This window comes from Varanus komodoensis, unplaced genomic scaffold (assembly GCF_004798865.1).
Source record: "Varanus komodoensis strain SLA01 unplaced genomic scaffold, ASM479886v1 scaffold4, whole genome shotgun sequence".
NCBI classification, from domain to species: Eukaryota; Metazoa; Chordata; class Lepidosauria; order Squamata; family Varanidae; genus Varanus; species Varanus komodoensis.
Window position 1 is genome coordinate 17,282,197 of NW_025335941.1, and position 27,336 is coordinate 17,309,532.

The window sequence follows — 27,336 nt, forward strand, 5'->3', positions numbered from 1 at the left end:
TCCCTTATTCTTTAATGCAGGCGTGGGTAACCTTTTGGCTGAATGCATTGGGGTTTGGACTGCGTGCTGGTTGCTATGGCTGGACTCAGTGCTGGGCAGGGCCTCAGCTGGCAATGGGTCCAGAATTCTCTTCATCACACACACACGCACACACTCTTCCATATGGTCTCCCTTCCATTCACATACTTCTCACACAAGCAAACTCACACTTGCCTTTCACTGCCTTCCCTGTCACAATCATGATCCCCCTTGCCTGCTTGGTAGACTTAAACTTGCCAGTCACAGGAGCATTCACAAGTGCTATAATAGGGGAGGGTCATGATGGACTATTGCTATTCGTATGCCATAGATTTGCAGGTCCTGTCTCTTAATAATAGAGACACCCCGGGTGATCCTGGGTCTTCCAACACTTGGAAGAATATCCTTTGCAATCATAAATATTAACTAATGAATAATCCTTTCCCCAGCTAAAGCTTTTCGCCAGGAACAGTGTGAAGCAAGGAATGGCTACCAGTCAGATGCAAAAGGGGTCAAAACATTTGTAGAATGGGTTCCCAAATATGCCGGAGTGCTCCCAGGAGATGTTTGCAAACTTACCTGTCGAGCCAAGGGAACAGGCTACTATGTCGTTTTTGCTCAAAAGGTAAATAATTCCTCCAATAACTGTTCATAGTATTTGTGGGTTAAATTCCTCTGAATAATGAGGAGATTCAAGTCTACGAAGATCCAACCTTACATTCAAGTCCCCATACAAGACAAACTGCTGCATTTATTTCCTCCCCAACAAACTCTGAACTATCTGTTGCTTCTCACCCAGCTGGTGAGATGGGGAAACTGAGATGGGCAATTATCTTCAGTATTCTTAAACAGGCTTTCCCAATGTGGGTTTTTCCATATGTTGTGCACAACAGCTCCCATTGTTCCTCAGCATTGGCCATGGTGGCAGGGCAGGTGTGAGCTGTAGTCCAGAACATCTAAACATAAAGCACTGGTGCATGACCACAGTTCTCAGACATCTATAGGAAATGACAATACTCAATAACAAGTCTTTAACCATCAGTGACTTCATTGAAACAGGTGATTGATGGGACGGAGTGTAGACCATATAGTAATTCAGTCTGCGTCCGTGGCAAATGTGTGAGAACAGGATGCGATGGCATTATTGGCTCAAAGCTCCAGTATGATAAATGCGGCATCTGCGGTGGGGACAACTCCAGCTGCACAAAAGTTATGGGAACCTTTAATAAAAAGAGGTAAGCAATTACATATCTGACCATTCATTATTTCACAAACTGACTACTTGTATAAATAGTATTCGCGATTACAGCAAAGTTCAGAGAAATGGGATATTTTAGGGAAAACCCATGACAAACAGAACCTGAGAATACCACCTCCTCCTCCATTGGCATAGTCTCATAAGTATCTGTGCACATAGGGTATCTGTGCTCTGAGATGTTTAGAAGAGCTTCTGCGTAACAGAGATTAACACTTGCTACACAATAATAACATGGAAGAGTCTTCTATGTTATTAGAGAACTCCTACATATGAAGAAGGCTTCTGTCCCCCATTTTTCATTATCAGTGAAGAATACGTATATCATTTGATTATTCTGGCTGTGTTCACTATGAGTAACTTTGTGCCTAATAACTGGTCTTTGATGAGTCTTTCACTCACTCAACCCAACTTGCACTGCTACCACACAACAGATATGGCTCACAAGCACCATATGGCCCCCTGCATGTCAGGTGGCCCAGGTGACACTGCTGAGATTCAAGAAAATCAATGGTTTGCCACTGAATTCTGTGGAAGCCCATTACAGAGGCTCACAAGAGACAAATTTAGGATGAGATCATTGTTCTCCAACAGCCGAACTTTTGCTGCTGTTACCACAGCAGCACCAGATTTTGGTGGTATAAAAGAACAGGAAAGTAGCCCATGGGGGGCAGGGTTCACCAACAGAAAGGAGTTCCAATTCCCTGAAGCTGCCCACTCCTGCTCTAGAAGATCTAGGTGTTACGTGAGACATGTAAATGGGCTCTGGATGGCAAGTTTTGTATATTTGCCACTGTCCTACCAAGGTACAATTATTTTCTTCTTTCTTCTTTAGAAGAAACATAGAAACAGAGTGAGTCAGAAGGGCCTCCCAGGCCACCTAGTCTGACCTCCAGCACCAGCCAGCTCCACTCACGACATGCCCACTATATGCATGTCCAGCCTATCTTTGAACACCCTCACTGATGGGGCCTCAGCGACCTCTCGTGGAAGCCCATTCCACACCCTCGGGGTCCTAACTGTCAGGAAGTGCTTCCTGGCATCTAAATGGAACCTTGGTTCCCTGAGCTTTGCTCCATTGGAGTGTGTCCTGCCTTCCTCTGCAGGGGAGAACAGGTCTCTACCCATCTCCATGTGACATCCCCTCACATACCTGTATGTCGCCCACATATCCCCTCTGAGTTTCCTCTTCTCCAGGCTGAAGAGACCCAGTTCTCTCAGTCTCGCCTCATACCCCATCCCCTGCAAACCGGCCACCAACCTTGTGGCCCTACGCTGCACTGACTCTAACCTGGCTATATCCTTTCTGTAATGAGGGGCCCAAAACTGAGCACAATTCTCCAGTTGGGGGTGCACCAGAGTCGTGTAGAGTGGTAGTAATACCTCTCTCAATCTAGAAGCCACACTTCTGGCTATGCAACCAAGAGTGGCTTTCGCCCTCTTGACCACTGCTGACTCACACTGCTGACTCATGGTTAGCCTGCAGTCAACTAGGCTAAATATAGAAATACCTTGAGAAGGTATGATTAGGCACTCATATGCATAGCCTGGTTATTAAGTTTGGGTATCTGCAGGGCAGAATCGGAGCAGGCCAAGCACTGCACTTCCATCCCTGCTATTCTTAATCGGCTCCATTGAAATGAAGGAGGCTTGCCCAACTCAGTTTTGGATCGCCTTGAAATGCAGCAAGACTTTATATACCATATTTGTAATTTAGTACCTCTTTAAATATTATCCCTGTTATTAAAAAGTCATCCCAGTATCTTGAAATATTTTAGAGTCTGCTGCAATGCTAATCAATCTGAAGCAGCATCTATGTATGTTGATGCAAATCATAGACTTCAACCATTTTTAAAATTGCTTTTACAGAATACAAGATACACTGCTCTTCATCTTTCTCGCTGTCATTGTTTGCCCACATACATTCACGTGTCACATGTTACAAAAATAACATGTTTCCCAGTCATTTCCCCCCTGCTTACGATTACCATTGCTTTATCTAGAACAGCTCAAGGTAGCTGTACATTTGATTTATTGCCATTCCTTGGCATTTCAATAGTATTTCCAGACCCATATCTCAAATTTATACACTACCTCTTACTGGCAGATTTCTTGTTTTGAAACTGGATCATCCACAACTGTATTTGATACATAAAAATATTGTATTTTCTCCAAGAAGAAAGAAAGCAAATAAAGTATATACTGTTTTATTGATGCACTGAGGACTTGGGTGAACTTTCCAAAGGTCTCTTTCAGTTAACTGGGAAATTACCCAAGTTCTTACCATCACCACCCAATACACTCAATGGAAGATCTCAAGTAATTTTTCCAATCTAGTCCAAGGGCTTGGAAGGCTTTTTCTACTCTCCCCCATGCTTCACTAATTTGTGTGGTAGTCCATTTCTGCCCCTTCACCACTGTGATTAGATTAGCTCCATACAAGACTGTTCTGTTACTGACATGGGTCCATTATGTTTGATGGGGGAAACTGTGAGGCTAAAGAGATAAAAATAGTAAGGATTGTAAAACTCCCCTCTCCTTTAAGGTGGGCTTTGGTAAGCTGCGAAAGGCTGTTTCCAGAGTGGTATGCTTCCACCGGTTTCAATGGGTTCAAAATTAGTTCATCTAAAGGAGGTGGGTAGAAGAGCTAATATATGCAAGGTTTGAACCAGAAGAGATACTTCTGTTGGCTTGACAGGATATTGAAAGTATTTTCATTTATGTACTTTCCTGTTTTTCAGTAAGGGCTATACAGATATCGTGAAAATACCAGAAGGAGCAACACACATCAAAATACGACAGTTCAAAGCTAAAGACCAGAGTAGGTTCACAGCTTACTTGGCCCTGAAAAAGAAAAATGGTGAGTACCTTGTCAATGGGAAGTACATGATCTCAACCTCAGAGACCATCATTGACCTCAACGGAACTGTCATGAACTACAGTGGCTGGAGTCACAAAGATGATTTCTTGCATGCAATGGGACATACAGGCACGAAGGAGATCCTCATAGTACAGATTCTTGCAACTGACCCAACTAAACCAGTGGATGTCCGTTATAGTTTCTATGTGCCAAAGAAGCAGACTCAAATGACAAACTCTGTAACCAGCAACAGCAGCAGCAACAAACTGACACCTCCATTCACAGAACCCCGGTGGGTGACTGGGCCATGGCTCTCTTGTTCTCGAACGTGTGATACAGGCTGGCACACAAGAACTGTCCAATGTAAAGATGGGAATGAAAAATTAGCAAAAGGATGCCTTCTGTCTCAAAGACCTTCGGCGTTCAAGCAGTGCTTGCTCAAAAAATGTTAACCTGTGGTTGTGGGCTTCTCAAAAAGGAGTCTTGTTAGGTCATAGCTGACATATTGACATAGGATCTACCCAGGTGCAGAGAGAGTCAACACATCAAGATATTTCATATCGTCTGAAAATTATGGGCAGAATCTGCCTATTTGGACCAAATGAGGATATGCACTGGCCTGAATGATAATGAGGTGATCTTAATATGTCAAAGGCACTAAGTATTAGTTGTTACAAGCCCTTTGTATCTGCAAATAAGAAGAGGATATACCAGTGAATGGGTCATCATGAAGGTTACAGATTCATCTCCCTTTTCTCACCTACCTCTAACACAGTCTGTCCTTGGACAACTCATCATACTTACCCATGATACCACAATAGTTTATTTTATACTATTTGTAAATATCTTTGCTTTGGTATGTCACTTTATATCACTCAATCTTCTTGTGAAAGAACAACATCCTCTCTATATGATGCAAGTGACTGACCAAAGTATGTTGACAGCCCTTGTGAATGCCATCACGTTCAAAAACGTGGCTGTGGATGTTTTACTGGAAAATTAAGAGCTTGCTGCTTTAAAAAGAGAGAGGGAAAATTTTTGACAACAGGAAATACATTTCCATTCTAGGAATTTCCTGACAACAGAGTCTAATTCTGTATTAATGCCTTTCTAATGATAAATTCTTATATAGGCGCACTGCTGCAGCAATAAAATTAGCTGCTAGAATGCTTCTTTAAGAAAAACGGGGGCATATTTAATTCTGCATTAGCATTTTACAGGACAACAGCAAGAACTAGGAAAAATGCATCTGACATGATGCAATGGCAAAGCATTGGGTCATGCTTTAGAGGTCTTCTAACTGAGCTATTCTGAAATCTTTTTACATCTTGTTTCTCCATTTGTTTCTCTGTGGCTTCCACTGGAAATCTGACAACATGTAATGAATTTGTCATTGCAGAAGCTATGAAAAACATAACAAGTGGTTCATTGCATCTATTAATATTTTGTCCAATACCTCTAATTGTGTGATGCATTTAACCACTCAAATATCCTAGTCCAGATATCTGCAAATGCTCAGATATGAACAAGGATACCTTGTTGCACAAATTGCCAATTATTTCAATGAAAGATGTGCGGTCTTTTGCACATGTAGATTGGCTCTTTCCATTAAAATGAATGGGGTATGTTTCATATGCAACTCAAAACTTACATGCCTTTAATTAGTGTATGGGTGGGTAACCCGTGCACATTTTGGGGAGGGCTATATAACTATAAGAAATATTTATTTTTTGAGGCATTGCATATTTTTGTAGATTAATGGACATCTATATCCACATACTTGGGAGTAAGCCCTGCTGAATTCAATAGAATTTTATTTCTTGGTATACACATATAAGTTTGAATTGTAAGGCTGCAGTCCTAGACATACTAGGAAGTAAGCCTCGGTGAACATAATAGTATTAACTTCTGAGTAAATATGTATAAGTTTGTGCTGTCAGAGCCACAAGAAAGTCATGCCACATGTAGATGTGGTACCTGAAGTGAATATTTGTTAAGTCTGTTTCCACAGAGGAAGGGATTTTTCCCCCAGATCACAGGCAAATGAACTTTCCATTTTAGAAGGGTAACATAAATACCTCATCTCAAATTTAATGAATTTAATTAACTTTGAGATCACATTTATGTCATATGAATGAAATATGAAATGTGGGTTTATAATATGGATGCAAGTACATTGCATCTCTGTGCCCCATTGCTTTGAATAAGCAGTCTAAGCACATGAATTTCCATGAAAATTTAGTTTTGGATTTCAGCAAAGACAACATTATAGCCAAAATATCCAAATTTAACTTCGATTTTGACCTAAACTCTTTGCACATTTGTATTTGTCTTCAGCACCAGTTCTGATGTTGTTCTGGAGCTGTGATCAGAAAATACCATCCTAAGCATTTATTTTCTGATGCAGAAAATTTTAAGATGAATGGATCTGGCCTATATTGCTAGACCACTCAATTTATATAATCCCTGTTTGACTTGAGTGGTTATCCTAGCTATGTGACACTTGGAGAATTAGATGGCCAAGAAGCACTCAGACATTTTAGCTCAATAGTAAAGTTACCAAGGCATAATTGCACTTCCATTTATGTGTACTAAACCTACTTGATATAAAGCACTTATCCATGATGACTGACAGTTTAATTTTCACATCTCCCGATAAAGTGATATTTGATTGAAGAATAGAGTTGGTCTACTTAGAGTAGACCAATTGAAATCAATGGGACTTTTGGCACTATTACTTAAGTCTTGTTGATTGTAAAAGGTCTACTCAGTGTCTAAGTCTGGATCCATTCTCTTACAATCAAATTCTGAGTTATTAGAAATATATGAAATCCTACCAGTAATTAAAATTTCCCATACACTTCTGAATGGGAAACTTTTGAGTGAACATAAGCCAGTCAGGACCAGAAAAAGGGAAATTCAAAGGCAAAAAAGCAAACTGTATTTTATAGACCAGGCACAGACATGGTATATACTTCATAATCTAACTTAAATGGCACATATATGTTAGTCAGACTTAGATAAAAGCATGAAAAAGAATGTGAAATTCACAGTTTCCTTATTGTAGCATGATAGTTAGAAATGTGAGACATGTGGTAAACATGGTTAATTTGGGCACAAAACAAATGAACAAAAGGCAGAATTAAATTGATTGGAATGTTTTGACCTTTTCCTACACTGTACTACCACTTTCCACTGAACATCTCCCATGCATCCACATTGCTTTGTGGGCTAATTAATGTGAAACTGGTGCCAATTATGTCACTTTATATTTTCTCACTGTGTTTGAAGCAGGTCAGTCCCAAGGACTCAGATCTAGACACAGCTCGGTTATTTGAATTTTATCTGAAAATCTCACTAGCTCAATGAATGCATACTGAATGTTAAAGTCATAACCGATGTCATGATTTTGAACACCTCTGCATTGGATATAAACCTATCCCCACTAGATTCAGCAATGACATTACAAATCATCCTTAAAAAACAAGCCGTAATCCTGAAGACACATAACATCATTGTATGGAACACACTGGGAATAGTGGTTTGAGGGTTGCCACCAAAACCTACGGAACATGGCTGAATGCAATCACTTTCCCATGAATTTATCCTATAGGATGTAAGTGGGGGAAGATGTTGGTAACTGATCCCAGATGTTAAAAAATAAATAAACTCAAAGAAGTAAGAAGCAACGTAGCACTGAAAAAATAAATAATTTATTGTTTTTACATATTGGTATGTGAATGGATGTAATGAATTTATTTATTCTTATTTAACGTGAAATGCCAATTGTGGAAATTCTTATATATTTAAATGGTTTTGCTATCACTTCTTTGTCTGACTTTCTCTCCCTCTTTTTTTTTAATTTATACCTTATATTTGACTGGAAAGTACTATGTGAATTTATCAACGCACAGCACTGGTTGCTTTTATGTAGTTTTTAGAGTGTGATTGTTTTCAGTTGGAGTGTGTGTGCATGTGAATGTGGTGCATGCAGGTGTGTGCATGGAAAGGAGTATGAATAAAGATACTTGGGTGTATGAAAGTATGGGAATATTGCGTACATTAACATTCAGGAAGCATGTTCATCCAGTATATGTATGGCTCCACATTCGCACACTGAGATACTTTTATACAACAGATGTTTCTTTCTTAAAACTACTACTTTACATATTTTTGCCAGAGCTTTTCACTGTACTTATTTAACACACTCCAAGAGAGCTGAAGTACTGATAAGCCCTATCACTTACTTGCACATCATCCTGTTCTCACACCTCTAAGAAAACTGTGTGAAGAAGTTTGAGCTAGTACTTTGAGATCCTTATTACAATCGCCATGTTGCCCTCACTTGAAAATGAGAGCTTTTGCTGGTTCACCCATCAATATTGTTTCCCATGCAATACATAGGCAGTTTCATTGGCAGTTTTGCTGGTAACACGATGTCAGAGCAAGGGTTGCCTCACTTGTATGGGTAAAATAGTCATTCTTGCAAGCTAGCTGTTAACTCAAGCAGCTCACTTTGAAGCTATTTGCACTGGTGTTCTCATTAATACTGCATTGCATTTATATGCCACCTTTTTTCTTCTTGCAAGAAGCCCACAGTGGTGTACAAGGTTCACTTTCCCTCCACTTTATCCTCCGAATAACAGCTCAGTGAGGTAGCTTATGCTGAGAGTTTGTGACTGGTCCAAAGTCACTGGTGTGCTCCATGGCTGAGCATGGACTAGAGCCAGATCACCTGAGTCCCAGTCCTGCACTCTTCCTCACTACATCGCACTGACTCATGACAAACAAGTCACAGAAACCATTTCCCAAGGCCAAGAAAGCTTCCTCTGCTGGAGCAAAACATGGTTATGAGAAGGGCGATCAGTCCTGTTTTATGCTGGTTTGTACAAAATAGACAAACCTGCCTTTGAGGTAGTATTACAGTCAACAGGACTGTCTTTTTAATCTCCATTGACTTCAGTGGCGTGAAAGGAGCTATAGTCATAACTCACATCAATAACAGAGCAAACCACTTGATTCAATTGACTTTTCATTATGAGCTCAGTGGTCATATACCCTAAAATAAATGGTTTATAGAAGCTTCTCTAACCTGATGCCCTCCAGATGTGTTAAGCTGCAGTTCCCGTAATTCCTAACAAGCATGGTCATTGGCTGGGGAATATGTGAGTTGGAGTCCAACACAGCTGGAGGATGCCAGGTTGGAAAAGCCTGGTTTAAAAAACAATATAGGAAAAAATACAATGAGTGCCAGATGTTTCCATGCAAGCCTGCATTGCCAAGACCTGAACCAAGGGTTTCTCTAATCCATGGACATTTCTAGTGTTTCTACTACTGGAGCTATTTCCACTTCTTCCTCAGAAGAGATTCAGATGATCCACGGATTGGATCAACCACAGAGAAAAATGCTCTGGTTTAAATACATTTTCAGAAAAACCACATGGTTCAAAGCCTGAGAAAAGCATGATGTTCTGGAGGGGCAAGGTCAAGTATGCACTGAAATAGGAGTGTGAATGCAGCATAACATGATAACAAAAAAAGCTGGCTTCCAGAATAAGCTTATCTCAAACCAAAATGGCAAAGTACTGCAATGCTTGTGCCACTTAATCTGCAGCAATTTTGGAATAGTCTCGATTAAGAGTAGGCTCACAAGCACAGATATGAAATAAAGAGCAAAGGTAAAACAAACCGTATCAGTAATTCTGAAATACTTTAAAGAAATCATTCATTTTGGAAGCCCTTATCCATCTCCTTTCAACAATCAGTAGCTAGTGGTTCCCACTTCATGTTTCCACTTACTGCTGCATCCAGACACAACATCCAAAATGTTTCAAGGAGCATATCGATGTGGTGGTGGTGGTGGTGGTGGTGGTTGTATGTGTGTGTGCGTGTGTGCGTGTGTGCGTGCGTGTTTTAAGGCCAGGAGGCCTGGAACCACTATTGCATATGTGCACTTGCTGGCGTGTTTTGTGAAATAGTCAAGGAAACTAACCTCATTAGAAGTGCACTTGGCAACATGTTTGGGTATATACACAGAGAGGATAGATTCAAGGTGCTTGTACAATGAGACAGATAAGTGCACCTGGATTATTTTGCTGACAGCACAGCATAAAACTAGTCTGTTCAACTTCCTCACATTAACATTGTCAAGTTTTTTTAAAGTAGTGCTCTCTATTATAATCAGTAATCTAACAACCTAAGCATCAAGAAGTGCATATTTTTACAACACCAAAATGGCACTACTTATACATAATATATTTTTCAATGCATTAGGTTTTCCTTCTATCTAGTTTTGTTTTATTTTTCTAAAACTACTGCTCTGTCCAATTTCACACAATCAATGTAGTGTTAACCAATATCTTCTCATGTTTGACTTTATTTTTGCCCGAATAGCTTTCTAAAGTATGTAAACTCAGACTTTTACACTGCAATCCTATATGTTTACTCAGAGGTAAGTCCTATTAGGTAAAATGGGATTTACTCCAAACTGCATATGTATAGGATTGCAGCCTTAGAAGGTGGAAAATGATCTAGGAGGTGGTTTTCCCCCTATATCAATATATTTAATTCCATAACTAATAAGGAAATAAATTATTGCACTGGATTCAGTGAAAAAACATAATTAAAGCAGGTGTGGGCATTTGTCCACAATAGCCAAAGGCACCATTTTACATTAGCACAACATCTTGAATGACAATATCCCACTATGATTTTTGTTTTGTTTTGTTTTGCTATTAGAAGTCCAGAATCCCTTAAGGTGTAATCTGATGCATGTTTAGACAGAAAAGGCCAACAGCTTCCATGCTGCTCCAGCCAGGTAGCTGAAACATGCATAATATTGCGCTTTCACTTAATTTTCCTGTTTCTTAAACTCTATTCAAAGTTGAAATGTAATGCATATAAACAACACATATCAACAACTAACACTGAAAATGCATATACCAGTTGAAACTGTTTATATACAACATTAGTTATGTGTGTAAAAATGTATAATTCTATGAAATACATACTGTACATGGATGGACAAAAGGATCTATATGATTCTTATTTACCAAATGTGCATTTATCACTTCCACTACATCAGTCTATATAATTGATTTTGCTAGAATTTATTATTTACATCATAACGTGTGCGTGAAATTTAATGCAAAATACATGTTATCACTCAGGTGAAATTTGACAGATTATACTGTAAAGAAGCAAAGCACTTCACAGTGAATTTCATTACATCATATATTGTCACTGTCCTTCAGGGAAATATCTAATATTCAACTGAAATTTTGCTATATTGACATGTGGGGGGGTGAATATACACATAACTGGACAGGCTAAGCTCTAAAGCTTTCTAGAGGAAAACACGTATAGAAATCTCACTGTTGGAAAGCATCCTAACAAACATTTGGTCTAATCTCATGCACTGACAGATCAGTTCCACTAACAAGCCTTATCCAACCTTTTGCCATCCAGATGTCTTTGGCTGCAAACTTCAGTAATTCCATAATTATAATAGCTGCAGTCCAACAATTCTAGAAGGCACCAGGTTAGAGAAGGTTGCGCTAAACCACTGGCAGACAGTCTGTGGCATCTATGTTACAAATAGCCTAGACAGAACACTCCTTGACATGAGCATAAAGGTCCAAAGCTTGTGCCTGCATGAAGGTATGGCATGAAAGTAGTCTTGCAGCCCTGCTTGTGTACCAAAGAGGGTGTCTCACAGTGCACACTGGTCTTCCGGCACACATACTAAAGGATTGCAACCTTTCTTTAAAAACCTTGTCAAAATCTGCAAATGCCCTGACTGATGTTGGCTCTCCTATAGTTTAAGAATGTCCTTGTAGGCATTCTAACATTGCTTTGCAGCCGTGATTCATACATACTGATATATCTCTCCATATCATTTTTCAGTATGTAAAGTCAATTCAGTTGATTTTCTGTTTCTGTTTAAAATATGTGTACTCCAAACCTTTTGTCCTCTTTTGTTTTTTGATTCTGGAGTCTCCTGTCTTTTTTTCATATTTTTCTGACAATCCCATGACCAAAGTTGAATCCTACTCCATCTGAGAACCAACACTGCTAAACAGAACGGTGCTATAGCCTCCCAGATCTTTCCTACAAATCTGCGGTTAATGCTAACCTAACTGGAATTTTGAATTTCCTTGCCTTATATTTAACACTTTATTAAAAAATATTTGTATGGCCAAAGTGTTCTGTAATATCTTGCACTATGTTTTATACATTTATCAGTTAGGTAAGTACATCTTAGGAAACTGAAACTGCATGTTGCCAATGTTTGGGAAAATGCCTTACCATGATGTATTAACACTGGAGAACACGACAGTGTCAGCCATTGAACAAGATTTGTACTGTACTAAGAAATATTGAATGCCAACACTTGGTTCTGTAAAACTATATGACCAATGTATAAGTGACCAGTTGTAATCACTGATTTTGCGGCTTTAGTGAAAGTAATAAACTGTGTCATAGGCCTAAATCATTCTTACAGATTGTGTCTATTTAAAAAAAATCCAGATGAGGCTGAGAGTCAGTGATTGGCCCAAAGCCACCAAAGCAAGCTTCATATCCAACTGAAGATCAAAACCTGAATTTTCTAAGTACCAATTTATCACTCTAATCACTATACCACACTGTCTTTCATTTGTCTATGACTTTTATATATTATTGCTCCTGTATAATGCAATGACATAGAGACTACCAGATTTGCACTGGAGTATATTTCACTGTCCTTTAATACTTTGTCCAGAAATAACAAGGTTACACCTATGCAATGTGAGCTGAACAAAATTCTTTTTCCAATTCCCAGTTCTATTTATATGGCACACTAAGAGCTACTACTACCCAACCAGTTGCTCGCTAGCCAAATCGCATTTGAAGTCTGTATTATCCTTTTCAGTTACAGCTCTGTTAATGGCACACTTATTATGAGGAAACTGAAGAGAAGAACAGCTGCTCAGGGTCTTATTTCAAACTTCACATATTATCTATACCTGTGGATACAGCTTCCTTTGATAGGAATCTAAGCTATGGAAAGATTTTGAGAAAAAATGCCAACAGGACAGACATTCACATTCCAATAGACGGACGCATAAGTGCAGTTCTTTCACTTCAGAAGAAAACGGGAAATAGCTTTTCCCTTGCAAACCTCAGTCTCCTGAAACCCATGTTTTTCCCTCTTTTGAAATAATTAATATTTGGTCATTAGTTCATTTTTTGTATGCATGTATTTGCCCTTAGATTGACTGAACATCACATGCGAATAGGCTTAGCAAAGTCCCAAAGACCTTTCCTCCTTTCTTTTTAAAGTGGAAAAAGGAGCTGTTTTAGAAGGGGAGATTTGGACTGGAAAGGCATCATAAAGAAAACGGAGCAGGGCAGTCCAATGGTCCCTAGGAGAGGGGTGTAGCACAGATTGTAAATCTTCCAGTGAGGACAGACTCCTCCTCAGTAGAGATCTGGTCTCAGACCCACCCCGCTGGCTCCCACAAGAAGATCCACACCCTTCACCTCTCTGAAGTTGGGTTGTGGGAAAGGGAGAGGCTCATGGAGACAGGAAGCATCTGCATCAGAATTATCCAAAGCCTTCTCAGTCCACAGTTATCCTCCCAGTGTGAGAAAAAATTAAACCAATCCCAGAAATGCAGAGGAATGCATTAATAGGAACTAACCTCCCTATCCATACCTGCTTCCTTCCACATATGGGAATCTTCCTTAAATGAAGACTCTCTCTCTCTCTCTCTCTCTCTCTCTCTCTCTCTCTCTCTCTCTCTCTCTCTCTCTCTCTCTCTCTCAACTGAATTCTGGAGCAATTTTTAACTTCTACGTCATCATCTTTCTTGCCCTTTCAAGTAAAGGTTTGGAGGTAAAAACACATTATGTGTAGGCATACACATATGATGCCAATTTAATTTATTTTTTTCTCCTGTAGTTATATGTTTGGAGGCATGTCAAACTGATGCAAAATGGCTGAATAACCCAAGTCACATGATGACCTAGTTTCGACCACTAATTGGCTGGAATGTTTTCATGAAACTTAGGAATTTTCCTTTAGACCTGTTTTATTACACACTTTTCCAAATACGAAGTAGCTAAATATCTTGTTGTTGCTATTTAAAAACATTTGCCTCATCAATTGGGGTAACACTTCCTTGTTTATTCACCAGTACATTACTCTGTTAACCTAAGCATATGCTCTCCAGAAAAAGTTGTGACATTTTACTTTTCCTTTACCAACATGACAAATGCATATGCTGAAGGAGCTGCTGCCCACTCCGCAATGCATTTTGTGAAGCTCTTCCCCAGATGCTTTGTCTTATATAATTCCTATCAAAATTATATCCTACCATTCTAATGTCAATGCACCACTTGGAATGGTTCAAACCTATTTAATGCCACAATACAATAGACAAATGCATTCAGATAAAATATACAATTAAACCACAATTAACTCAAGGAGATTTACATCTGACTTAAAGGGTGTAAGATCAAAATATAAAGCACACTGACACACACAAAGATAGTTTCAGAAGGTCCTTAGCATCATCCTTTGAATACTTCTAATAGCAGTATTGTTACTGTGACCATATAGCCACAATAGCTTTACCCAAAGCTCTGAGAGGAAAAACTTAAAAGGAGAAGAAGTTTGGCACTATAGTAGCTTAAGCCCTCCAGTGCCAGTAAGCCTTCCTTAGGACAACTTGCTGTTCCTGTTCAACATCTGTTTCAGGAGTCCCTTCACACACACTTAGGAAAGGATGCCTGTATGAGAAGCAGGAGGAGATACAGTTTAGCTGACCCTAGCCCTGTTATCAGGGATGTTACTCCCCAGATGTCACCCATATTGGTGGAGATTTCTGTGCATGGAGGAAACTGAAGCACAAGCTGCTTCTCACGCGGACATCTGCTCAGTGGCACCACATCAACAGCATCAGCTTGGTCCGTAAAGGCTGCTGTACATCAGTTATAAATGAGCAAACATACATGAATACCTTGCCCTTGAAGAGCTAAAGAGAACCTCACTGCAATTAGTTTTACAGGAAGACTAGTAATATACAATTTGTTCACAATTCATAAGAATATGAGTGCTTTGTCCTTGTGTATCTCAATCCAGTACACAAATCTACACACCCATCTTACCATCTGTCTAGCCTAGGAAGTGGATCTCGCAAGTTTGCTTCTGTACATGGAATTTTGAAAGTACAAATGGCAGAGAGCAAACTGTGACTTGAACATAATATGCAACTTTGTTGGCATCTAAATATGTGAATGGGTAAGCTGACCTATGTTTCGAATTAATAGTTTTTAAATTTGATCTGGAAGGCATGTGAGTCTCTATGGAGGTGGCTGTCTCATTTAGATCACTGCTGTTTTATGTGCCAACATGCCTAAAGCAAAATGCCCTAGTTTTCTCTTACTAACATTAAGAAAAGATTGTGATGTGCAGAAAGAATGGCCAGTACTGTAACCTTAATGACAAAATTAGATATGTTAATTTCCTTCTGGTTTTCACCTACAAAAGTACTTATTCATTATTTAAAATATTTAGAAGTCAGAGAAAAATGTATTTATTTATTATTACAAACATTTGTATCCTGTCCTTCCGACAAGTGTTCAGGACAGTTTACATAGCATAAAATTGAAACAGTACACAATAAATAATTGAACAATAAAAGGCAAGTGTCATCCCTAAACAGCAGTCACAAAAGAGTTAAAGTGCAATTATATATCAAAATAAATTTATATCATTATGCTCCACAGTGCTTTGCAGTATTCACCCCTTTGACTTTGCCACATTTTGTGTTGAATTGTCATCATTTTAGGTACACAAGATACTCAGCACTGTGAAAGTGAAAAAATATTTGTATTGTGGCACAAAAGTATATAAAAATAAACTGGCACTTATTGATCACTTAAGTATTCACTCCCAAGTCAATTGTTGGTAGAAACACCATCAGCAGCAAGTACAGCTGAATTCCTCTTCAGCAACAACTTCATTAACAACTTTGTGCATCTGGGTCCTGCAATGTCTGCCCAATCTTCCAGGAAAAACTGCTCCCGTTCTGTCAAGATGGATGGGGACTCTGGGTGGACAAGAACTTTCAGGTTTTCTCCCAGCTTCTCAATCGGACAGAGGTCTCAATCGGACAGGGATGCTCTAAGACATTCAGGTTCTTGCTTTTGAATCACTCTAGTGTTCCTGATACAGGTAGCTGAACTAATCATAGTCCTGCTGAAAGGTGAACTCCTACTCCAGTCATAAAATGTTTTCTGATATTATGAGACCAAAAGTGGACTTTTTTACCTTGCTGAAAAATGCTGTATGTAGTACTATGTTTCTCCGAAAATAATACCAGGTCTTATATTAATTTTTGCTCCAAAAGACACACTAGGGCTTATTTTCAGGTGATGTCTTATTTTTTCATATACAACAATTTTCATTTATTCATGTACAAAAATCTACATTTACTCAAATACAGTCATGCCATCTTCTTCTGGAACACCATCATAATTCTCCAAACCCAGAATTGTGTTGCAACAGATGCACTAAATGTGTCCATTTGGCTGACTATCTTAACTGGGGCTCATTTTGGGGGTAGGACTTTTACTACGAGAATCCCGAAAAATCATGCTAGGGCCTATTTTCTGGTTAGGTCTTATTTTCAGGGAAACTGGGTACTAAACCAACAGGGTTCACTGCCCTGAAAACACAGTACCCAAATGGAAGCATAGTGATGGCAGCATCATATTACCAATCATCAAAATGGATTAAGAAATTGATTCGGATTGAGGATAAGATGAGGGAGCCAAATACAGGCAGTTCCAGAAGAGAACCTGTTTCATTTTGTTTTGCTCCTTACTTGCCAGGATAGAAGCATTAGTTGATTCTCCCCCACCCTCATTTTCTGTTAGTTCTGAAGAGTTATGGAGGGAGGTGGCTGTCAAAATGCTTAGTCAAATAGATGGATTGTCAGGTTTTCTGTGTGCCTCTAAGGATCTTAGCATTATCATCTTTCACTGTCTCTCTGTCTCTCTCTCTTATTTTTATTTTTATTTTTTTTGGCAAGGGGTTGCTGTTGAGTTTCAAAGATGGCTTTCAAGAGCTGAAGATACTGCCCTCACTCTTCCTGTGGTTTTGTGGATTCCCAACTGTTTTACACTCATGAGAGATAAGCTCCACTGCTTTCACATCCAAAGAAAATACTAATCACAGTATACTACATTTATCATTTAACACATTACTTATGCATTCACATATATACACACTCGCATACTGTTAACATTCTAGCCTTTCATCATATTAGGATGGCCTACGATAAATCTTACAGTACTTTGCCCTGAAAATTCTCACCACTCAGGTTATCAACAATACATTTTCTAGTGAACTGTTAATGCTCACACTTATTTTCTCTTAATGAAAGTGGGAAAGCAGATCTCCTGAGTTAGTGGGTGGTATCAAAGATCACACTTCTGGATGTGTGTTTGTGGAAGGCAATTTCCTCCTCCCCTTGATCCCCTGAATCCTTCCCAGAATCCCCCAAGGGTCAGGGGAATCTCCTAAATGAGCTAGGCTAGAGCGAAGGCTGCAGAGGGATGAGATATCCTCTAAATCAGGCCTAGACAGCTGCGGTTTTGAGCTAGAGCTCTGACCACAGAAGGTGCTTCACCCAGTTGTCCAGGAACTCAGTCTAATAGGTCTAAAATATCAACAATAAGCAGTATGAAGCATGCATGAAACATGAAAAAATAACAAATCAAATATATTTTACTGCATTTCAAATAAACACTATATAATTTTACTATGCAAGGAAAGAATGTTTGGCGGACACTGGATACATTCTGTTCCTAGCTTGCATAATTGCAATACCTCATGTACATGTGTTAGGTTATACCTGCCATGTCATAATCTGTATTTTGACCAAACCACCATCAAAAAATGTAAGCAGACCTCTAGCTGCATCCCTGCCTAATGAGTCCCAGGTCCTGCCCCTGAGGATGCTGGAGTACAGAAGCCAGTACAAACCTGAAATATATAAACCCCCAGATTTTGGTTTTATTGCATGTGCTCATTCTGTTTCTAGTGGAGCCAGTGGGTGTACCACATCAAGTGTTTTGTTTAGCTGTACCCTTACTCTGAACCAGCAATTTGCATTTTCCCTCAGTTCAGTTGTGGTTCATGTGCAACAGAGACTCAGATAGCGGGTTAAATGCATTGTGCAAGCAGACATCTGCTTATGGAACAGGTTTCCTACTACTTCAATTATCATTCCTCTCTTCACGCATGTTCCAGACCTGTTCCAGAGGACCCCAATCCTCCAGAACAGTTTTAGGGAAGTAATTTGGGGGTGGGGGGTTCAGGTAGACATTTCAGCTTCTGTTGCAGTTCAGGAAAAAATTAAGTTTTGCTCCAGTATTTGGTTCAAGTTTTATTTGATTCTCTGAGGCATATACCCTGTCCTAGGAGTAATCAAGGAGCTTCCTATGTTACATAAGCTTGGTTATATCCAGATTGGCCTAATATGCTCCACATAGAGCTACCTTTGGAAGTTGTTTTACAATTTCAACTACTAAAAATGTAGCAACAAGGGGTTTATTAAATATATTCATATCCCACCTTTTTGCCTTTCAAGGTACTGAAGGCAGCTTACATAATTCTCCTCTACCTTTTGATCATGTCCTCACAACAACAATCCTTTGAGATAGGTTAGGAGAGTCTGTGGCTGGCCCAAAGTTACCTATCCAGCTCCAAGGCTGAGTGGGGACTAGAATCCAGATTGCCTGAGTCCCAGTCGCACATTCATAACCACTACATCACACTGGCTCTGGGTTCTTACAGAAATTCAACTTTCAGATCCTGTAATACCAATATTGCACTGGTCCCTTTACTTCCTTCAGCTCCAATTCATTTCTGGGCACTGCTCAATACGTGTTTAAGCTCTGACCCTCCAGTTTATGTTGGACTGCAACTCCAACCACCAGTCACTATTGCCCGTGCTGGCTAGGGCAATTGTGATCTGTAGTCCAACAGCTGGAGAATCTCCAGCTGCCCATTCTGGCCAGCATAATTTAAGACCTAGATATCTCAAGGACTACTTCTTCCTTGTATAAAACTATCCACATTCTTAGATAACCAGCGAAGGCTCAGTCCTGTATTCTGTTGCTACCTGAGGTAGGGTGGACAGACATATGATGCTGATGATCTGTTTCATTTTCCATACTGCTCAGTAGCTAATCCCTGGGTTGTTCACAGCAGTTCATAAAACAAGTATTATAATAAAGGTGGGTAATATAATACAAATTCAACAATAAAATCTAAATGGAATAAAATGCAGTGTGAATTATGGAAAACATATGAAAAAAACTAAAGCAATTTCAGTGAAAACTCACGTTAAAAGTTGACAAATCCCATCATATGCCATTAAATGCCGGGAAGCACAGGGCACTCTTAAACTGTGCTGGATCAGACCAGTGGGTCCATCCTATCCAGCACTCTGTTCACACGGTGACAAACCAGCTTTCTGCAGGATCCCTCAAGCAAGATGAGTACATTTGACCAAGCTCCTCAGTGTATGCAGGCATGCCATCCCTGGTGTTGGAGGTAGCACATAGCCAGCAAAGTTAGTAGCCACTGACAACCTCCTCCTCCATGAATTGCTCCCGTTTCCTTTCCAAGTTAACCAAATTGGTAGCCACTACTACTTGCTGGAGCTATGAATTCTGCAGTGTAACTATAAGTGTGTGAGGTACTTCCTTTTATCTGTCCTAAACCTCCCACCAATCAGTTTCATTGGTGACCCCAGGTTCTAATGTAAGAATAACATGGCCTCTTTTCCATTTTCACCACACCATGCATAATTTTAAACACTCTATTATGTCTTCCCTTATTTGCCTTTTTTCTAAGCTAAGCAGTCCTAGTTATTGTAGCCTCCTCTCATAAGGGGAGATGCTACAATAGATGCTCCAGCCTGGATCATTTCTGTTGTCCTTCTCTGTACTCTTCCCAACTCAGTAATGCCCCTTTTCAGGCAAGATGACCAGAAATGTACACAATATTTTCACTGTGGGCACACCTGGATTTGTATAGGGGAAATACAATCTTGGCAATTGTATTTTCAATTTCATTCCTAATTATTCCTAGCACAGAGTTTGCCTTTTTCAGAGCAGCCGTCCACTGGGTTGACATTTTCATTGACATCCTCTTCCTGCAAATCCCCTTTCATGATCAGTTACTGCTAGCTCAGATCCCATCGGCCTATACTTGAAATTGAGACTTTTTTTGTTCCACCATGTATTATTTTACACTTGCTGACATTGAACTGTTTTTGCCATTTTGATGCCCATTCTCCCAGTTTGGAGAAATTCCTTTGGAGTTCTGCACAATTCCTATAGGTTTTAACCATCCCAAATATTTTGCTGTCATCTGCAAACTGGGTCACTGCACCACTTACTCCTAAATCCAGATAATTTATGAAAGACTGAAAAGTAATGGTCCTGATACAGAACCTGTAAGACCCCATTAGTGATATCCCTCCACTTGGACAAATTACAGTTTATTCCAACTCTCTATCTTGTTCTTTAATTATAAATGCCCTTCCCTTCATCCCCTAGGGATGATGTAACAAAAAGTGGATGCTTTCCAGCTGTGGTCTACTTTTCCCTAGTTTAAAAGCTGCTCTGCCACCTTTTTTCTTGTTAAGCACCAGTAGCCTAGTTCCATTCTGGTTCAAGTGGTGGCCCTCCCTCTTATGTGGGCCTGGTTTATCCCAAAATATTCCCTAGTGCCTAAGAAACCTAAAACCCTCCTATGCCACTGATTCATCCATGCATTGGGATTCCTCAGCTGCGCCTACCTAGCTGGCGCTTCATGTGGAACCAATAGCATATCACAGAAAACCCCTTTGGAAGGACTTGATTTCAACCTTTTTCCTAGCAACCTAAATTTGGCTTTCAGAACCTCACAGCTACGTTTCCCCATATCACTGGTGCCAACATGGACCACAGCCACAGACTCCACCTCTGTGCTATCTACAAGGATATCTAGATGGCATGTGCTGCCTTTACACCAGTCAGGCAATTCACTATGCAGTCTACACAGCCACTGCAAACACAGCCATGTGTCTAATGAGTCTCCAACTACCAGAAGCCCCCCACCTCCCAGATGCACATCCTAAGTGCAGGAAGATACTTGTTTGCCTTCGAAAGAATGGGTCCCTTCTAAGGGATCATTTCCTTCTTCCCAAGAATGATGCTCTCCTTCTCCAACACCCCAATTTTCCTTGACAGCAGTAGTGCTATCACCCAGGAGTTGAGACCCTGCTAATTAATCCTCGGGGGTTCCAGCCACCCTGGAACGTCTTGCTTCTCCAGGTCAGTATCCCTGGCTTCAAAAAAAAAAAAAAATTTGTTGCCAGATAACCAGCAGCTCATTACACCAGCACATATGCGTGACTTCTCTTCAGTTGGCATGTAGTCATATACATAGCACCCAGTGCAATACACTGGATAGGGCCCATTCCCAAGCTGGCTACCTTAATAATTGGCTTAATTGGTATTACTGCATTTGCTCACCTGAAAAACCATGGGGATTATATTTCTTTATTACACTGGGAGAAGGTGATGGATTTACTTTCAGGGGTTACTTAGAATTTATACCTCCTGACTAGAAAAAGGAAGGGCAGAGTCCTGTCCCCTGGCTTTCTTACCCTGTTGCCAAACTTACCTGGTTGCTCAGCTCACTTTGGGTTGATACTCATGACTGGGGCTCCTTACATTCAGAGAGCTGCTTCCTTCACAAGCCTCCTTCTTATACAGCTCTAGGTGGGCTGTTCCAGCTGCTGCTACAACCAATCTGATTGAAGGGCCTTGTTTGTAAAACAAAGGACCCTGTGGCTGAACTCCTGGTTTGTCCTCATTTCCAGTGAATATGAATGCATGTCAATTGTTAGTGTCTCCCTCCTTACCCACATTCCTCAACCCCAGTGTGAAGCTGTTCATGGGACAGTGCAATAGTGAATGGGTCACTGGAGGGGCCAACAATGGCCATATGATTTGTGCAGAGCTGTTGCTTGGAAGCCTTTCTTTTGAGTGTGATCTAAATCTAATGGACTGCCTGGCCTCTTAATTCAGGAATGCTCTATTTCCGAGCTTTAGTTTGTGAGCTTCTCAACAGCACAAAAAGGTGAGCTTTCACTGGGCCCAAACTGAAGTTAGCCTTCATTGTATGTTTGTAAGCTGCCTCTGCCACTATCTAGACCAGTGATGGTGAACCTTTTAGAGGCCGAGTGCCCAAACTGCAACCCAAAAGCCACTTATTTACTGCAAAGTGCCAACACTGAAATAACACCTGAATACTGAGGTTTTAGTTTAGAAAAAACAAATCATACATTAAATCTTTTATCTTAAAAGGAAAACACAATAACAGAGCTTTCAGTGTTACAAACAGCTTTTTATTGAAAGGTAAGTTTGCATTTGGCATACATTTGCATCTGAGTGCATTTCCTACCTTGTGGGGGCTTCTGCTAAAATCACAGCCAGTCCAAGCAAATACGTGTATATATATCCTTGTTCTTGTTTTCATAAATTCTTCACAAACAACTAAATATGATTCTGCAGATTCAAATATGCCAGGGGGACAGCACAACATTAAAAGAATCTCAGTCTCTTAATTAGAACATATCTTTGCTAAATCTTAAATATTAAATTTCAATTTTTCATAAGAAAACGCAAAGCTAAAATCTTGTGTTAATAAAAACAAATGTATTAAAACTCACAGCCAGTCCAGGTAATATATATATATCTCCTTGGCAGTGCACTGACTGGCCATGTGAAAGCTCGGACGAGTTGCGGCTAATGAGTCGCGGTTCATGACATCATCGCCTGGCACCACTACTCCTTTCCGAGCATGCACATGGCCACTATGTGTGCTGTTATCTGATGCTCAGCTGCTGGGGCGATGCTGGGGCAACTTGGCTCGTGTGCTGATAGAGAGGGCTCTGTATGCCCTCTGCAGCATGCGTGCCATAGGTTTGCCACCACTGATTCCCAGTGGTTCTAGACAGTTCAGAGATAGGTAATGTTTTTCCGTCCTTCTTTCTGAACCTCGGCTTAATTTAACTAAGGATTTGGTTGAAGTGTGGACTCCCTGCCTGAGCATTTTGATTTAAATGATAGTTTTCAAACAACAGTAGGCCTTAAATATCCTAATGGATCATGACTTCAGTATTTTAGGATACAATCTAGAAGCAAAAAAAAATTGAAGAGGCATTAGGATAGACTGCATCTCAGCAAAACCTGTCTTGCCCCCATTCCCTGAACTCCTTATCTGTGATCACAGAAAAGCAGTCAGCACAGTTCTTTCTAAATCAGCTGTGAAGAGGGCAAGATAGATCCAAATGATGATACACAGATCCAAGACAGGAGCTCTTTTCCAACTTTGGATCTGTGTACAGGAACTTTGGCTGTCTAGGGACTACAGGATTTCTCTTCAATGGACCAACATTTTGTTTGTTGTAGCATGCTACCTTTCATTATTCAGCACTTTCCCAGTTGTGTAGTCAGTTACTTCCTATTTCTTGTCCTAATGGCAATTGAATTCTCAATTATTCAGTAAGCATTAAGCCAACAAATGTCAACCCATCAATGCATACCTACATTTGCAAACTATAGCCACACAAAAATGACAAACATTTACAGCACTGGCAAATCTGCTCAAATACTTTTAAAGATTTATTCACAAATATGAGCTGTTGCCTGTGATGAGTGAGCCATCTGGTGGTTTATACTACTCATTTGCGTTCCTATTTCACTATTCAGCATTTCAGTAGATTTCTCGAAAATACCAGTCGCCAACCTTAAGATATACAGCAAACCCACTCCAGGGTACAATCTAATGCACATTTAGACAAATAAATAGACTACACTCCCCAGCATATCCCAGCCATCCTGTGTTGCCACATGATCTGGCTCATTACCCTAGTGGCATGCAGCTTTGCATGTCATCCAAACCTGGTGACGTGTGTGAAGTCCATGGCTTCAAAACCATCCCAAAACTCATGGCTTGTTGTAGGGTTCTGGGGTGGCTGCAAAGGCACCTCCCACTGCATGCCTTTCAGGTTTCTGGTGACATAGGCAGCTGCATGGTATAAGATAACCAGCCAAATTATGAACTGCCAGACCTGCACATCAGGAGAGGGTGCTGGAAAAAGAACCCACCATGGCTTCTTTCCCCTCAGGTGGCTGTGTGAACCCAACCAGTGGGTATGCATTTGTCCATTGGGATTTGAATGTAATCAACAGAACATGCAATGATATCACAAATAGATCGTTCTCCAGATTTACATGGTATATTATAAGATCTTATAGTCTGCGTATACCAGTAACAGCAGGCACTGTATGAATACTTAACTTGCTCATATAACCACTTTTGTGGTTTAAAAAAAACCTGTCACAATATGCTCCCCACAACATCTATCCATGTAGCAATATGATCAATTTCACAACACTTTTCATAAGTTTATTTTACTACATGGGCACTGAGATAGGAAAAGGTGAACATATATACACTGTTCCAAGTCAGAGATACCTACTTAAACCAATCCCACAGTCTAATCCTAAACAATGGGTTAGGTCCAACACTAGTTGAACTTTTATTGTTATTTTATATACAGTATTTTTAGCCATCTGTCAGGGCAGGAGTTCTCCCTAAGTGGCATACAATAGTAAAACTAAAATGTGATAATAAAAACAGGGAAAACATCAATGGAAGCAAACATTTTAAGAACAGGAAAGGCCAACATAGGATAAAATCTATAACATGTAAATGCAGCTACAACCCAGTTGGCGAATCATGAGGAGGCCAGAGTAAAGTGGTAAATTGTGAGGACCTCCCAAAAACCTGCATTGATGAGCCTGGCATATCCGAATGACAACATATTCCAGATGTGTGGGGCCAATGACCCATTCCTGTCCTCTGTGCTCACCCACCTCACTACTCTCACCACTCATTGCAGACAAATTCAATGGACCTCTTGTGCTGTTCTTAAAGTACGGGCAGGTGAATATGGGTAAAGGTGGTCCATCAAGTAATCTGGTCCTGTATTTAATCAAGTTACAGCATGGCTTAATCCCCACTGACTTCATGTGACTCCAGTGTGACTTAGCCTAAAACCAAAACAGCATGTGGAAGAAAAATTCTTTGATAGCATTGGCATTCAATGACAATGGTGCATTTAGAGCTTGCATTAAGTAGATAGTGGTCATTATGGCCACTACTTTATTAGGCAGGTCCACCATAAGCCGCTTGTTTGCTACTCTGAGGTTAACCAAGTTATTGAACTTGCCCATGTTGTCCTGTTTTAAGTTTATATTGTCTGATTGTATGAAGTGTAATGATTTTTTAAAAATAAACATAAATTTAAAAGAAGTATACGTTCTGATTGTGCCTTAACATTTTTGTCCAGTTTAGAAGGAAATCCTACATATAACTACTCAGAAGTACTCAATGTTTTCAATGGGATTTCCTCCCAAGTAAACATGCATACAATTCTGCCTTACAATAATATTATAGCAAGCAGAAAAAGAAAAAAAAAACCTCTCTGAATTGTCTGCTCTATAAATATAGCAATCCCTCAGATACTATACAAACAACATGACATTGTTCAACAAATCGTTCTAATAAAATACCAACTATAATGTTAATACTTCCAACATACTAAGATGCATGATACACTACAGTAAAAGTACAATTAGGAAAGTGATGATTTTTAATAGCAGAGTGCCACCTTGTGGAGAAATGGTTACATTTTTCACATCAATATATTTTAAGGTAGTCTGTATCTCTGAAACCAGCAAAAAGTATTGAAGTTTTCTTAGGCAGAGTTAAAACATAGTTTGCCATCAAAAAGAGCAAACTTTTGGATTACTTACTAAATAAAGCTTTAACTAGGATATGTGTCTGAAGGCATTTAAGATATAATACTTTTTTGTTTGTCTTGGTATTTGTATGAGCTCTGGTTGTTACCATTGAAATGTTAACACTATTGTAACTGTATCTATATTCAGGTCATTAACAATCAATTACTTTTAAAACAATAACATTTTTCTTCCTTTCATCTTTATTATTCTATTCCTTTTATAAAAACTTTTCTTGGGAGGTGAATGCTAAGGTTACTTCCTATTATGCCTATGAGAGCAGTTCAAGGCGGTAATCTAAATTCATACTGTATTTAGAAGGACTTAAATCCAAATAAACACAAACAGGATTGGGCCACACAAATATTCCAAGTTATGTTACAGTGCACTGACAGAATGTATGCGCCAACCTAAACCCAGTTCTATCACTGGCTTTAGTGAAAAGAAAGTGTGATATTTAATGCTTTAAAAAGTCTTGCCATTTAACTTTCCTGTTTGCTAATTTTCCTTGTAAAGAATTTTGGGGCCATGATTCTACCTACCACCCACTGTCCTGCTATCTAATTTGATGCTTTGCAGAGTTTTCTATGCTAATGCAGATACTTCAGCTGATGAAATATCTCTATGCTCAGACTCCAGAAATATTATTTGGTTTGATGGACAGAAAGTTAGTGATATTCTGAACTGTGCTGAAAATATCAGTTGCCCTAGAAAAAGTACAACAAATAAGCATTATGAAAATGGAAATGACAGGTGGGCAATCAGACTCTATCTTACCAGATACAATAACATAAACTACACATATGAAGCAAATGTGATTCAGTCTTGCACAATTCCATGATTGAATAAGCTAGACTTATGGCCAAGTATATATATCCAACTGTCACACAGCAGCTGGCATGGCCTTTGGATCTCAGAAGTCACAGGAACTAGCTGGCAGTGTTGAAATTATGTCATTGTGCAAAGGTCAAATGAAAAGAAAATATATTCTTCAAAGTTTAACCTCATGACAGAATAGAGGACTTTGGATTCAGAAGCACTCCTTATTCCAAGCATGTATCTGTTGCTTCTTTAGCTGGGTCTCAAGATGAGGTGTACCTAATTGAGGAGGGGGAAGCAGTCAGAATGGTGAACCTCTCGTACATGTTGTGTGTGTGTGTGTGTGTGTGTGTGTGTGTATATATATATAGAATTAAGTGGATTAGCTGTACTGCTGAAGTTTAGTTGGGATAGGAAGATAAGCTGAACCTATGCCAAGGCGCCTGTTAAGTGTTAGAAAAGA

At 39.7% G+C, this 27,336-nt stretch overlaps 1 protein-coding gene across 1 annotated transcript in view; it reads left to right on the forward strand.

The window, feature by feature from the left end:
* The window catches only part of ADAMTS5 (ADAM metallopeptidase with thrombospondin type 1 motif 5), a 58,709-nt gene extending 50,751 nt beyond the window's left edge, over window positions 1-7,958 (forward strand). Inside the window, exons 6-8 of the mRNA XM_044441579.1 lie at window positions 468-643; window positions 1,078-1,253; window positions 4,015-7,958. Coding sequence (XP_044297514.1) covers window positions 468-643; window positions 1,078-1,253; window positions 4,015-4,585 — 923 coding nt within the window. The 3' untranslated portion in view covers window positions 4,586-7,958. The remainder of the gene's footprint in view (window positions 1-467; window positions 644-1,077; window positions 1,254-4,014) is intronic.
* Window positions 7,959-27,336: the final 19,378 nt, after the last annotated feature.